Source organism: Peromyscus maniculatus, chromosome 7, assembly GCF_049852395.1.
Source record: "Peromyscus maniculatus bairdii isolate BWxNUB_F1_BW_parent chromosome 7, HU_Pman_BW_mat_3.1, whole genome shotgun sequence".
NCBI lineage: Eukaryota > Metazoa > Chordata > Mammalia > Rodentia > Cricetidae > Peromyscus > Peromyscus maniculatus.
In genome coordinates, this window is record NC_134858.1 from 61,023,811 (window position 1) to 61,036,251 (window position 12,441).

At 51.9% G+C, this 12,441-nt stretch overlaps 1 protein-coding gene across 3 annotated transcripts in view; it reads right to left on the reverse strand.

The window, feature by feature from the left end:
* Smad3 (SMAD family member 3) overlaps positions 1–12,441 on the reverse strand; it is a 120,149-nt gene that overhangs the window by 20,437 nt on the left and 87,271 nt on the right. For 2 of the 3 annotated variants that reach the window (XM_006971435.4, XM_076576484.1), the window contains 3 exons: positions 2,012–2,205; positions 1,758–1,889; positions 471–545 (listed from right to left, as the gene is read on the reverse strand). In XM_006971435.4, coding sequence (XP_006971497.1) covers positions 471–545; positions 1,758–1,889; positions 2,012–2,205 — 401 coding nt within the window. Of the gene's footprint in view, positions 1–470; positions 546–1,103; positions 1,651–1,757; positions 1,890–2,011; positions 2,206–12,441 lie in introns of those variants that run through there. The other variant, XM_076576485.1, reaches the window with a different exon arrangement.

Sequence of the window (12,441 nt, forward strand, 5' to 3'; positions counted from 1 at the left end):
GGCTCTGTTCGAGAAGCTGCTGGTTTGGAACCAAGTGGGTCCCACAACATATGACCCAGGGAACATCTGGGAACGTAACAAGAGAAAACCAGGCCCAGGCCCTCCCAGCAGGGGCACGCTGATCACATGTGTGGCCACTACATTTGGGGAAAAAAAGGAAGTCGCTTCTAGTGTCTCCGCTGGTCACCAGGAAAGGCTGTTCCTCCGCACAGGTTTTGCTACCTGCTCTCCTGCACTGTGTCGGGTGTGGGACCCACCCTCTGCCAGCACCTCACCCGGGTGGCCCTAACACCTCCACATCTGGACAGGCTACACTGTCAGTAAAACACCTCTGTGTCCCTATGGCACAGGGTCTCTCCCACCAGTGACGTCCGACACACAAGGGCTGCCCTACAGACACTAGGCAGACAGGACAGTGGGGAGGCGGAAGGACAGGCGGACAAGTCTGCAGGCATGCCCACACTACTGACCTGCGTCCATGCTGTGGTTCATCTGGTGGTCACTGGCTTCTCCATCTTCGCTCAGGTAGCCAGGGGGTGGGGTTTCTGGGGATCAGAAGGCAGGCAGTTCCATTAAAAGGAATGCGAGGCCTGGCCCTGGCACTCCAATATACCACGTCACCGCTGAGTACAGGGTGCCTAGAGGGAAGCTAAGCCTCAAGGGAAGGTGTCCGCTGCTCCTGGACTCCGCCATGCTCAGGCCTGTCCAGCGCTGCCCTCTGGCTCCCAACCTGGAACCTTACACACTGACTCCCAAATCTGAAATGCCTTGCTCTAGGACCACAGCTTAGCTGGCTTGTCCCCATCCTTCAAGGTCAGGCTAAGAAGGGGAGGCTTTGGGACATGCCTGCTTTCCCATCTCCGTCTCCTGAGGAGCTGTGGCCTTGAGCCTGTCTCTGTGCAGATCGGCTGCTCCTGTGACTGTTGTCTCTAGGGGATGTGGCTGAACTCCCCAGGAAGTTCGCCGTTCAGTGGTGGCACCGTCAGTGATCTGTTTCTCGGAACTCTACCTCACCTTCCCACCCTGCCTTAGCCCTCCAAGGCCTGCCATCTGACAGGGAGTAGACAGCTCACCCCCCCCCACCCCCCAGAGACCAGCATTACCTGAGAAGCCAGACAGCTGGCCTCTGCGTGCATGCATTCTGACCCAAGACACGGGCCACGGCTAACCTCAGCCCAGTAAACCAACCCAGAGAGCGAAAGCCACATCCAAATTAGAACGCTCTAAAAGGAACACGGCTGGATCACTGCCCCAAAAGCAAAAGTTGCCCTGACTGGCCCTAGCGTGGCCAAGCACAGCTTCCCTGGATGCCCAGAGTGCCTGGCAGTGATTCACACATTATGTGCATGTAAATGAGGGTCTTCTAGAAGTACTGGCACCATGACAGTGAAGCACATTCTCTCCACTCTGCCCAGTCCAAAGCTCGGGGTACTTACAGGGCCCTCTGCAGCCTCACCCCACACTCTGCAGCCCCTACCCTTCAGGGACCCTGCCTGTGTGCCAGTCTTGTGGGCTGGGAGGGAGAGCAGAGACACAGTGTTGCTATTTCCGCTTTCAAAATAAATGACGACACTGCAGAAGGGTCACAGGGTCCTCCGTGCCAAGAAAAACATCGTTAGGGGAGCCTGGGCCACCAATTGTCCCGGCTGGGATGCGGTTCAGGCCCGAGAGCCTGCTGTACGCGCCACGCTGTGGAGAGGATGGGAAAACAGCACCACCCCTGCCTCCTGGCTGCCTATACTGCCACCCATGCCTACCTGGAATATTGCTTTGGGGCTCAATGCCAGCGGGGAAGTTAGTGTTCTCAGGGATGGAATGGCTGTAGTCATCCAGTGGAGGGAACTCGGCCGGGATCTCGGTGTGGCGTGGTACCAACACTGGAGGTAGAACTGTCCTCAGGGGAGACACAACAGAGGCGGGTCAGTGCCAGGGCGCCGAAACCGCGGTCCCCAAGGCACCTCAGACCCTCCGGAGTGGGTAGGCGGGGGAGGGCAAGGCCACACACACATACCTGGTGTCTCTACTCTCTGATAGTGGTAAGGATTTACACACACTTCATCCTTCTTCATGTTGAAGGCGAACTCACACAGCTCCATGGCCCGTAACTCATGGTGACTGTGCAGGTCGGGCCATCGCCACAGGCGGCAGTAGATGACGTGGGGAAGCCCCTTCCGATGGGACACCTGCAGCCGGCCATCCAGTGACCTGTCGTGGCAAAGAAGGGACAGAAGGTGTCAGTGAAGTAGGTTTGGATTGCTGTCTCCCAAGTCTGGCCCCCAGCAGCTCCTGGGGAGTTCGAGTTTGCTGGCAGACACTTTCAAGTTCTTTCCTCCCCCAGACACAGGGGACCAGGAAATCAAAGCACCACTGCTAACTGTCCTTACTGGACATGGTCCCAGCTCCCCAAAGAAGTAAGGAGGCCCACCAAGGAGGGCCCAGGCTTCCCAGGCTGGAAGAAAGGACTTGCATCCAACAGACCCCAGAATTCTCACAGCAGCAGCTCTCAAGGAAGGGAACTTGCTTGAAATACACTCAATCAGGTATACATGCTTCCAATCTCGCCCCTGTGGAGGCGGCCAATGAACAGGGTGGAGGCTAAGTCCAAGATGACAAGAAGAGGCTAGAAGGCAGGCAGAGCTGATCTGACAGGGAGTCTGACTTTTCTCTAAACGCAGTAAATGGCCTCTGAGATGTTTACATGGGCTGTGTTCATGCACGTGAGTGAAAAAGTCAAGCGCTGAGATCAGTCTGGCTATCTGTGGCCCACAGGTTGGGGCAAGGGGGGGTGCTGAGTATAGAGTAACAGGGGCAGGACTGCCCCGCCACAAGACAGCTTGTCCCAGGAGCTCCAGGTTAGGGGCATGATGTTTCTAGAGGCTGGGTCAAGCTAGCAGAGAGCCATCGCGAACTGTCCCTCTGTCCCTAGGGCACCTATAGGGCTGGATTCAACAGATTTTATAAGTGCTTTATAAGAGTGCGGCTGGCCAGATGTGCCAACCAGAGCCAAAGAGGGTCCAACCAATCTCCAAGCCACTGGCCGGAATGGGGAGGGACGAAGGTCAGCGCTGGGCTTGGTCACAGGGACTGACTGAGAGCTGCTGACTAAGGACGTGTGGAAGGATGTAATTACCTCCCTCCCATGAGGCCCAGACCCAGGAGCCCCACAGCTGAAAACAGTAATTACTGGGCCGAACAAGAGAGGACAGCCTGAGACTAGTCCTTGAGGCACAGAAGGAAGTCAGCCAGATGTGCGGTCTTAAGACCTGGAGATGTGGATCACGCTCCTGACTATGCAGCCCCAGGTACCAGGACCCTCAACTGCTGTATCTGTAAGATGGGGACAGTATCCCCCTTGCCTGATCTCTACTGGAACCCGCTTTACAAAGCACCAACCAATAGCGAGCATTCCTCTGTCTGTCACTGGTGACTGCAGTCATTCTCCAAGCCAGCCCTAGGCAAGGTGGCTGAGCGCGGAACGAGAGAAAGAGTGAGTGGAAAGTGGAGACATAAAATCCTTCCGCTCGCCCCACTTTCTTTCAAATCTACCGAATCCCCCAAAGAAAAGGAGAGTGGCCACACTGACTCTTCAGGGTATGACAGAAGCCCTCACACAAGGCTAGCTGGATGCTGAGGTCACCTCTCTGGTGGGAAGGAGGGGGCAGGGGAGGAGGAGTGGCCAGAGAAGGGCTATCTATGCCAGCAGTAAGGAAGGACGGCCGGAGAGGCCCACTGGACGGTGGGAGGGCTATCTTCTTGCTTTAAGAGTAACAAAGGGTGCTAGGAAGATGGTCATCCAGCAAAGTCCCTGTGTCACAGGCACAAGAACGTGAGTTCAGTCCCCAGAGCTCACGTGACAAAAGCAGTCAAAGCTGTCTTCTGGCCTCCACACGCACATACAAACATGTGCATAGGTACTGCACACATCAGCATACCTGCACACACAAACCCACACAAGTACATGCATATGTGTATAGAAAAAGCAACAATATATTCCCAAAAAGCCAGAGTACTAGCCTCATCAAAGCCATGTGGCAATGTCCTCAAAACTGACCAGCATATCAACAGGATGCAACATGCCATAAACAGTCATGTATACCTGAACACTGACTTTCAACAAAGGTCCAAAGACACACCAGCTGGGAAAGGTTGATCTTTCAACAGGTGGTGGTGGACCTACTGGAGATTCACACTAAGAAAAATGAACTTCAACCTACACCTTACACCTCTGTAGGAATGGAGGGTCAAAGTACAAAACTCAAAACAACAAAAATGTCAAGTCTAGACAGCCAGGCGGCGGTGGTGGCTCACGCCTTTAATCCCGGCACTCAGGAGGCAGAGGCAGGTGGATCTCTGTGAGTTCAAGACCAGCCTGGTTGACAGAGTAAGTTTCAGGACAGCCAGAGCTGTTACACAGTGAAACTCTGTCTTGAAAAAACAAAAACAAAACAAACAACAAAAACAAAATGTCAAGACAAAACTTTGGAGGATCTCTGCGACTGAACAATGACTTCTCAGCTGCTACACCAAAAGCACAATCCATTAAAAATCAAAGTTGATCTATTGATCTATTGGAAATCAGGTAGAGACTCCCGATCTGTGTGGGACTTAAACAAAAATGAGAGGTGACACTGGCAAAGACTATACCTCACAGAGGTTGTTTCTAGGATAAAGAATGCCCCAAACAGCCCGATTTAAAATAACAGGTGAGGGCTGGAGAGATGGCTCAGAGGTTAAGAGCACCAACTGCTCTTCCAGAAGTCCTGAGTTCAATTCCCAGCAACCACATGGTGCCTCACAACCATCTGTAATGGCCCCCTCTTCTGTATACATAATAAATAAGTAAATCTTAAAAAATAAATAAATAAATAAATAAATAAATAAAAAATAAAAAAATTAAATAACAGGTGAATAATTTAAACAAACGCTATTTTAAAAACTTGAAGATGACAACAATGTTCTATTTCATTACTAATTAGAAAAGTATGGTGCACAGTGGATTCAAACTAACTTCATAGAGTGGATTCAAACTGTAACTTAGTAGGGTGGCTTCAAACTGTAACTTTGTAGAGTGGATTCAAACTGTAACTTTGTAGAGTGGATTCAAACTGTAACTTTGTAGAGTGGCTTCAAACTATACAAAGGGCCTGGAGAGACGGCTCAGCAGTTAAGAGCTCTTGCCATTCTTGCAGAGGACCGGGGTTTGATTCCCAGCACCCACAAAGAGGTTCACAACCATCCATAATTCTAGTTCCAGAGGATCTTATGCCTTTTTGTTGGGCCATCAAGCACATCATGGAACATAGCCATGTGTGCAGGCAAAATACCCATACACATAAAATATAATGTAACTACATACAATGAGATGCCACCATACAACTATCGGAACAGCTGTAATTAAAGACTGTGTGTGCCATGTGCTGGCAGTGGTGTGGAACAACTGGAACTCTTCCACATCACTCATAACAGTGGCCCAGTGGCTCTGGGAGACCACTGGGGAGTTCCCTTAAAAGTCCAAAGTAGAAACCCTCTCTAATAGCTTCTTTTTCAGTCACTGTGATTAAATAATCTGACAAAAACTGTGATGGCCTGTCTCAACTGTCGATTTGACAAATATAGAATCACCTGGGAGATGGGTCTCTGTGTATGCCTGTGAAGGATTGTCCTGATTGGGGTCACTGCGATGGAAGGCCAACCCACTATGGGTAGCACCGTTCCCTGGGATGAGATCCTGGACGATTAAAAAGGAAAGTATGAACTTCCTGTGTCCGCACTGTGACCAGCTGCCTTGAGCACCTGCTGCCTTGACTTCCCGCCATGATGGGCTGCACCTCACTCCTGGTAGCAGCTTTTGTCTTAGTTAGCTGCTGTAATAAAGTACCCTGACAAAAGCAACCTAAGGAAGAAATAGCTTCTTTTGGCTTCCAGAGACCTACAACCCATCATTGCGGAGGAGACAAGGCAGAGGAGCCAGAAGTCAGCTGGTCATACTGCATCTGTACTCAGGAAGCAGAGTGGACAGGAAGTGGGGCTAGGCTATAAAGCCTCCAAGCCTACCTCCAGTGACCTCCCTTCTCCAGAGGGGCTCTACTTCCTAAGGGTTCCATATCCTTCCAGTGCTCTCAAAGCCTGGGACCAAGTGTTCAGATATGGGAGCCTACAGGGTACCTTTCACATGCAAAGCCTAACCACCACCATAGGATCTACCTGGTCTTCTAAGCATTCCCTCCAAGAGAAACAAGACAGTACGTCCACAAATGCACAAATGCCTACTAAATACTTTAATTTGTCCACACAAAGGATGACTGGCGATAAAAAAAAAAAGTTACTGGCCTATGGTGCAACGCACAGATCAATGTCGTAAGTGAAAGACACTGGGTCGTTCTTTTCATATGTAACTGCTTAGTGTGTATTTTAACTCAGCCACCACTCTGGCTTTGATCATAGCTGATATGATATAGGCCCCGGGGCCAGATCAAACTTGTACAATCCTCTTGCCTCAACCTCCCAAGTGCTGGGAAGGTGAGGTGTGTGTACAGGGATGGGAGGGATGGATTCAGCAAGGGCAAGGGAGACCTTGGCAGGATCCAGGTTCTATTTGTTATCTTGACTGCAGTGGTTCTCTGGACAGATACATGTTGAAATTTACCGAACAGCCCACTTTAGGTATGTGCAATTTATTTGTAAATTATACCACAATTCCAAGGGGAGGGAGGCGAAGACTTTGGCCCTGGCTAAGCCTGGATTTGCTATTTCCGTGTTCAGCAACTCTATGAACTGAGCAAACCACTTAAAACCTCAGCTTTCATATTTTGTCTGAACTAGAAGTACCACTGCCAGACTCCTGGGAGGCCTAAGTGACACTCCGTGCGGCCCTGGGCACAGTGAGAACACACATCAGCCGTCAGCAGCTTGCTGCTTTAGCAATGGGGCTCCACACTCACTCCCATGCCCGATGCCTGGCTAAGAAAGACACCTAGGTGCTCAGCAGCCATCCATTCCTTCCTGCCTTAGGTGAACCAGGAGCGTATCAGAAGCAGCCACCATGGAGCCTCCTGTCTCTCATGCCTGTTCCTTTCATACGACTGTTCCAAGTTCATCTTACATCGTCCCCACCAACACCATGCTGTATGGTTCATAAATAAGGCAAGTCTCCAGTGCTCCTGGCTCATGACATCCAACCCCCTAGAGCAGTCTGAAGCGAAGGTCAGACCCGAGAGCCACAGAGTCTGTACCAGGGCTGCAGCCAGAGGCCAGCTCTCCTGACTTGAAGATAGTCACTCTACAGCTCTTGAGCACATGACCTCGAGTCATCTGATAGGATTTTCAAGAAGTCGTCTGGTCCAGGTCCCTGCTTCTAAGCCATAAAATCTACATACATCCCAAGATGGCAGAGGCGTCTCATTCACTTCTTCAGAAACAACGGTGGCAACTCCTCCTTGGTTCAAAGTCGGGGCTGTTCCTCCTCCCTCCCTCTGCCCTTCCCTCTGCCCCTCCCTCTGCCCCCGCTCAAAATGCACACCAACGCTTACCAAATAGTATGAGTGAACTGGGCGTTCCAGCTGCTGGATTTAACACAGCTGATGTGTCCAGAACACGCCCTCCAAGGCATGGCTTGGGGCCCATTAAGTAAATCCAGTAATTAAGTCCTCATTCCGAGCTCTTTTGCCATGAGCATGCCCAGCTACAGGAAAGGCTGTATTCATGACTAGCTTCTCTCTCTAAACCAGGCCTTCTTCCCAGCAGCCCACGGACTGATCAGAGGGCAGTCCCAGGAAGCCACCTCTAGACCTGCTCCCCATGACCGAGTTCTCTTCCCACATCCCGTGTCTTCCTCATGGTTGACCCCCCAAACATCTTTCTCTAACATCTCCGTCCAGCTCCCTGGACAGAGGGTTTTAATCTTTAAACATATTCTTCCCCAGCCAAACAATTTCCTGTGGCAGGAAATGAAGCTTCCTCCCATTGGCTCCAAATGAGACCCGTAAAGTGTCCCAAAATGGTGGTGGAAGCCACAGCCAAGGATGTGGACATGCCAGAGGCTGGAGCCGATGGTGAGGATGAAGTCGGCCAGAGCGCTGCCTCAGTGAAAGGGCTGGGCTGGGGTCTACCTTAAGCCAATACTACTCCTATCCATAGTCCAGCTATGCAGGGAGTGGGGGTGGGGGTGGGGGGAGTGAGGGTGGGGGGAGTGGGGGGAGTGGGGGGGGTCACAGGTCATACAGAACATACAAATTCCAGAAACACGTCAGTACCTATTCAGCAATGGACAAGTACCAGACCCACGGCTATGTGGGAAACCAACCTAGCGACCAGCTGTGAACCCCCGCTACTGCCTAGCTCAAACCTCCAGGGCCCTCGCCTAAGGTCACAGGGTTTGTGGCAGGCAGAGGCAGCCTCAGGCCCAGCCCGGTGCTGAAAACAGGGGTGGCATAAGGGTTGCAGGGTGCTTTTTGTTAGCACACACTGCTCCATCACCCTCAGGAAAACGTCTCCTCTCTTCTCAACCCGTTACTGAACTCCAGCCACATCTCAGCCCCACCGGGGCCTCGAGGGGAGAGAATCTGAAGGAAGCACTCGCCTCCCTTCCTCTCCCCTGGTCTCTGTCACTCTGGCCTCTCACAGGGATGCGCTTTCTTTTCAGTTATCCCGTGGAGTACTAACAGCAACAGCGATGCAGACCGCTGCTCTGTCTTCTAACGACCCCGCCTCGTGTACGTGCATCCCCAACACCAACACCCAGGGGGCAAGGCCGAAATGCAGCCCCTGGGCAACGCTGCTCACCGGCAACTGGCATCTGACCCCTTTACCCTGCCCTGTGGCTTTGCCACTCCCACCATGGGGGGCGAGTCCTCCCTTGACCTCTCCTGGACAGTGGGACATCAGCAGAGGCACAGCTACTTCCCCCTGCTCCCCTGTACCTCTGCGAGAGCCATGAAGGACGGGCGGCTGCTGCCCCATGGCCTGCTGGGGGATTGGCCCGGATTATTACACAGCACTAGCTGACTAACACACTGACTCCACCACTGCTCTTCTCAGTCAACTTACAAGTACCAGCTCCTTCCTCTTCTGAGAGGCCGGGAGACCTTCCTATGCCCCTCCCCCACCCCTGCCCCCCGAGTTCACATACAGCCTGGGTGAGTCACCCCCACGCCCTGATCTCAGTTTCATGACCCCAGCAAGCCTTAGTGACTCCACAAGGACTTATAGTGTGTAGAGAATGACTTCCCTCTGAACCTTCAGGGTTCATCTACAAGAAGCATGAACTGACTCCAAATGCTCCTGGTCATCTGCTGAAGTTGTCAAGAGTATCACATTCATCCCACAGCCAAACCCCCATCACCCCATCACCTCGGTTTACTCTACCGTTTCCCCAGCACCTGCTAGGTTTGGGTATAAAAAGGAAAAGGTTCTTTCCCCATTTTGGATTTGCCAGGGGACACCACACCTATCCACACAATTCCCAGGTCACGCCTGTGCCAGTCTGGACACCCATTTGTCTGCACAGTGTAATTCCCGTCCCGTCGCTGAGCTCCACTCATCTACAGAAATCCTTATTTTTTTTTTTTTTTTGATTTTTGTATTATATGTGAGTTTTTATTTTTTGTCTTTTTTTTTTTTTCTTTCTGGTCCAAAGAGCAAAGCTAAGTGACTTCAGGTTTGGCTCAGATAACTGGAGTCGGGGGGTGGCTTTAACAGCTCCCTGCACTGCTCCTGTGTGGCTTCGGAGCCATGGACAATCAATGTGGGACCCCTCCATATGTGCTCTTGAAGTACTCATATCAGAATTTTCCTTCTATGCAAAGGACCACCCCAGAAATCCTGGGACCCAGCCTTGCTCTCTTGGGAGAGCTGACCCTCAGACACAGACCAATCCTCTGGTCCTCGGAATATCCTCGGGGCGGGCTCAGGGTATGGCCCTTCTGATCGGGAGGAGTGTGATCAATGGAAACTTGATACCGGCTGTGAACCGAACGAGGCCAGCTTCCCCTGTGTTGGCACTATGGACACTGGCGGCAGTGGGATGATGAGAAGAGGGGGGTCATCGCTTTCTGTACCCTGAACAGCATTCAGCAGCACCCTGGCCTCACGGGGAAATCTAGACATGAACATCATCAGGTCTCTGCTTCTCTTCTCCACTCCCCTGGAGAGCCCTGGGCTAAGGGCAAGCCTACAGGTGGGCACAGGTGGAGGGAAACAGAGGCAAGGGGAATCTCAGAGCAGACCCTGTCCCAGCAGTTCTCACGGAATACAAGGGCCCTGGGTGTGTTGGGATAGGGCCCTTACTCTTGTTTTCAAGTGAAAACTCCATCTCAGACCCCATTTTCTATGACTGCTAAATCATGCGTCTGAATCAGCAGATGGCCTCCTCTGGTGCCGAGAAAGCAATCCTTGTCCCTTCTCTCTTAAGAAGCAGGACAAATTTTGGAGACGAGGAGGAGGAGTGGGAGGGAGGGGGAGAGGGAAGGAGGTGGGGGTGGGGTGGGAAGGTGATTCATCAGAGACCTGCTTCATAGTGTTTGTGAGCTGGCTTTCCCTCCTAGCCCTACATGGACAAGAATGCAGCTCTTCCGTGTTGTCAGGACTGCAGACCTTTCTAGCTATGGAGGATGCTGCTAAGACCCAAACTAATTCTGCTCGCTGCAAGCCAAAGGGACGCGGCCAGGCCCCTGGAACCATCGGCACGACCATTTCGCTGTGTTGGAAAACTCCGCTGCCTGCACTTGCTTCCAGAATGGGACTGAGATGGCCCCCTGGTCTTTTAAGAGACAACTCACCGATGCTCCAGCCCTTGGCAACCTGACGGACTTGGGCTAATGAGTACACTACACCAGCCTTTCACACAGCCCCCCTGTAGCAAAGACCCCAAAGCATCCCTAATGCACCAGAGGGAGTCAGAAGTGGAGTCTCCTGGTCACTCTTTGGACACTTCTCATCCTACATGACTCACACCTCCCTCTGGGCAGCTCAGCCCTGCTCAGACCAACCCCAGGACACACAGCTTCCAAAATGCCCTCTGGGAAATGGGCTAATTGGCATTGTCAGTTTGACAGAATAAAATAAAGTGCCAGCCTAAGACCTATACAACAAAAGGATCACTTCTTCTTATGACCACGAGACAATAGACACAAAAGTGGTTATTCAGAGACAGATGTGTGCCAGCCTCCAAAGTGGAACCCTACAAGAAAAGGAAGAAAGAAACAGAAGAGCCAAGGAATCTAGCCATTGTTAGAAAATCTCAAACCCTGGTGAGCTTTCCACTAACGACTTGGAGATGGAGGCCTGTCTTCTCTTCACTGATGGCTACTTCCCCATGATAAGGGCCATTTCTCAAGTCTCCTCTGCCAGTGAACTTCAGCATCAACTCACTTTACCAAACAAGCCATTCTTTTGGCAGGTTCTTGGTCATTCAGTTCCATCGTTCCCCGTCACCCCACCACACACACACACACACACTTTCTTCCATGAAGCAGAAACCAGTAATGGGCTAAATCTCCTCTCACACACCTCCTTTCCCAGTTCTGCAGCCTCCCATCTCCCTGGGGGTTACCCGAGTCAAGATAGGAATCACTCCTGAGTGGGCAAGCTACATGCTCAGGCGTTGGATTCCTTCTTCCCATCCATCCATCCATCCATCCATCCATCCATCCATCCATCAATCCTTCCTTCTTCCATCTATCCATCCTTCCATCCACCCATCCATCCATCTATCCTTCCTTCCTTTCTCTCTTCCTCCCTCCCTCTCTCCTTCCTTCTTTTCCTTCCATCCATCCTCCCTCCCTCCCTCCCTCCCTCCCCCTCCCTCCTTCCTCCCTTCCAGAGAAGAGTCTCACAGGAAGATGGAGGCCAACTGTCTACCTAGTTCTAGCAAAGCCAACCTCATGGTTCCCAAGGACTAAAGAGAAAATGTAAGGTGGGTATTCATGACTTAGAGAGCAGGGGTAGGAGGGAGAGGGGAGGGGAGGGAGAGGGGAGGGGAGGGCAAATGAGGTGTTGTGTGAATTGCACCGTGTTGACTTCCATGGTTATGAGTCATCAGTCAGAGAGATAAGACAGGGTCCCCAAGTGCAACGGAACAAGTGTGTGCTGCGTGAATCAGTGACACACAGAGGGGTGGCCAGGGACAAGGGCTCCCTCGGCTGTTTTACACCACTCTTAGCAACATACAAACAATACAGCTGGGAAGGGGGCAGTCCCTGTTTTCACCCCATTCCTTCTTTCAAGGCCTCACACACGCTAAGCAAGCACTGCCCACTGAGCCACACGCACTCCAAGGCCCTCTCCTCTACTCTGTGAAGAGGCCCAGAAGTCTCTGGGAGTCTCCGGTCTTTGTCCCAGTGCCTCATGCATGTGCTCTCCCACTCAGCTCCAGTCAGCCCAGGGGTCAATCTTTGCTAACAATGGAAATGGAACACTGAGCCTTGTGCATGCTAGGCAGGCATC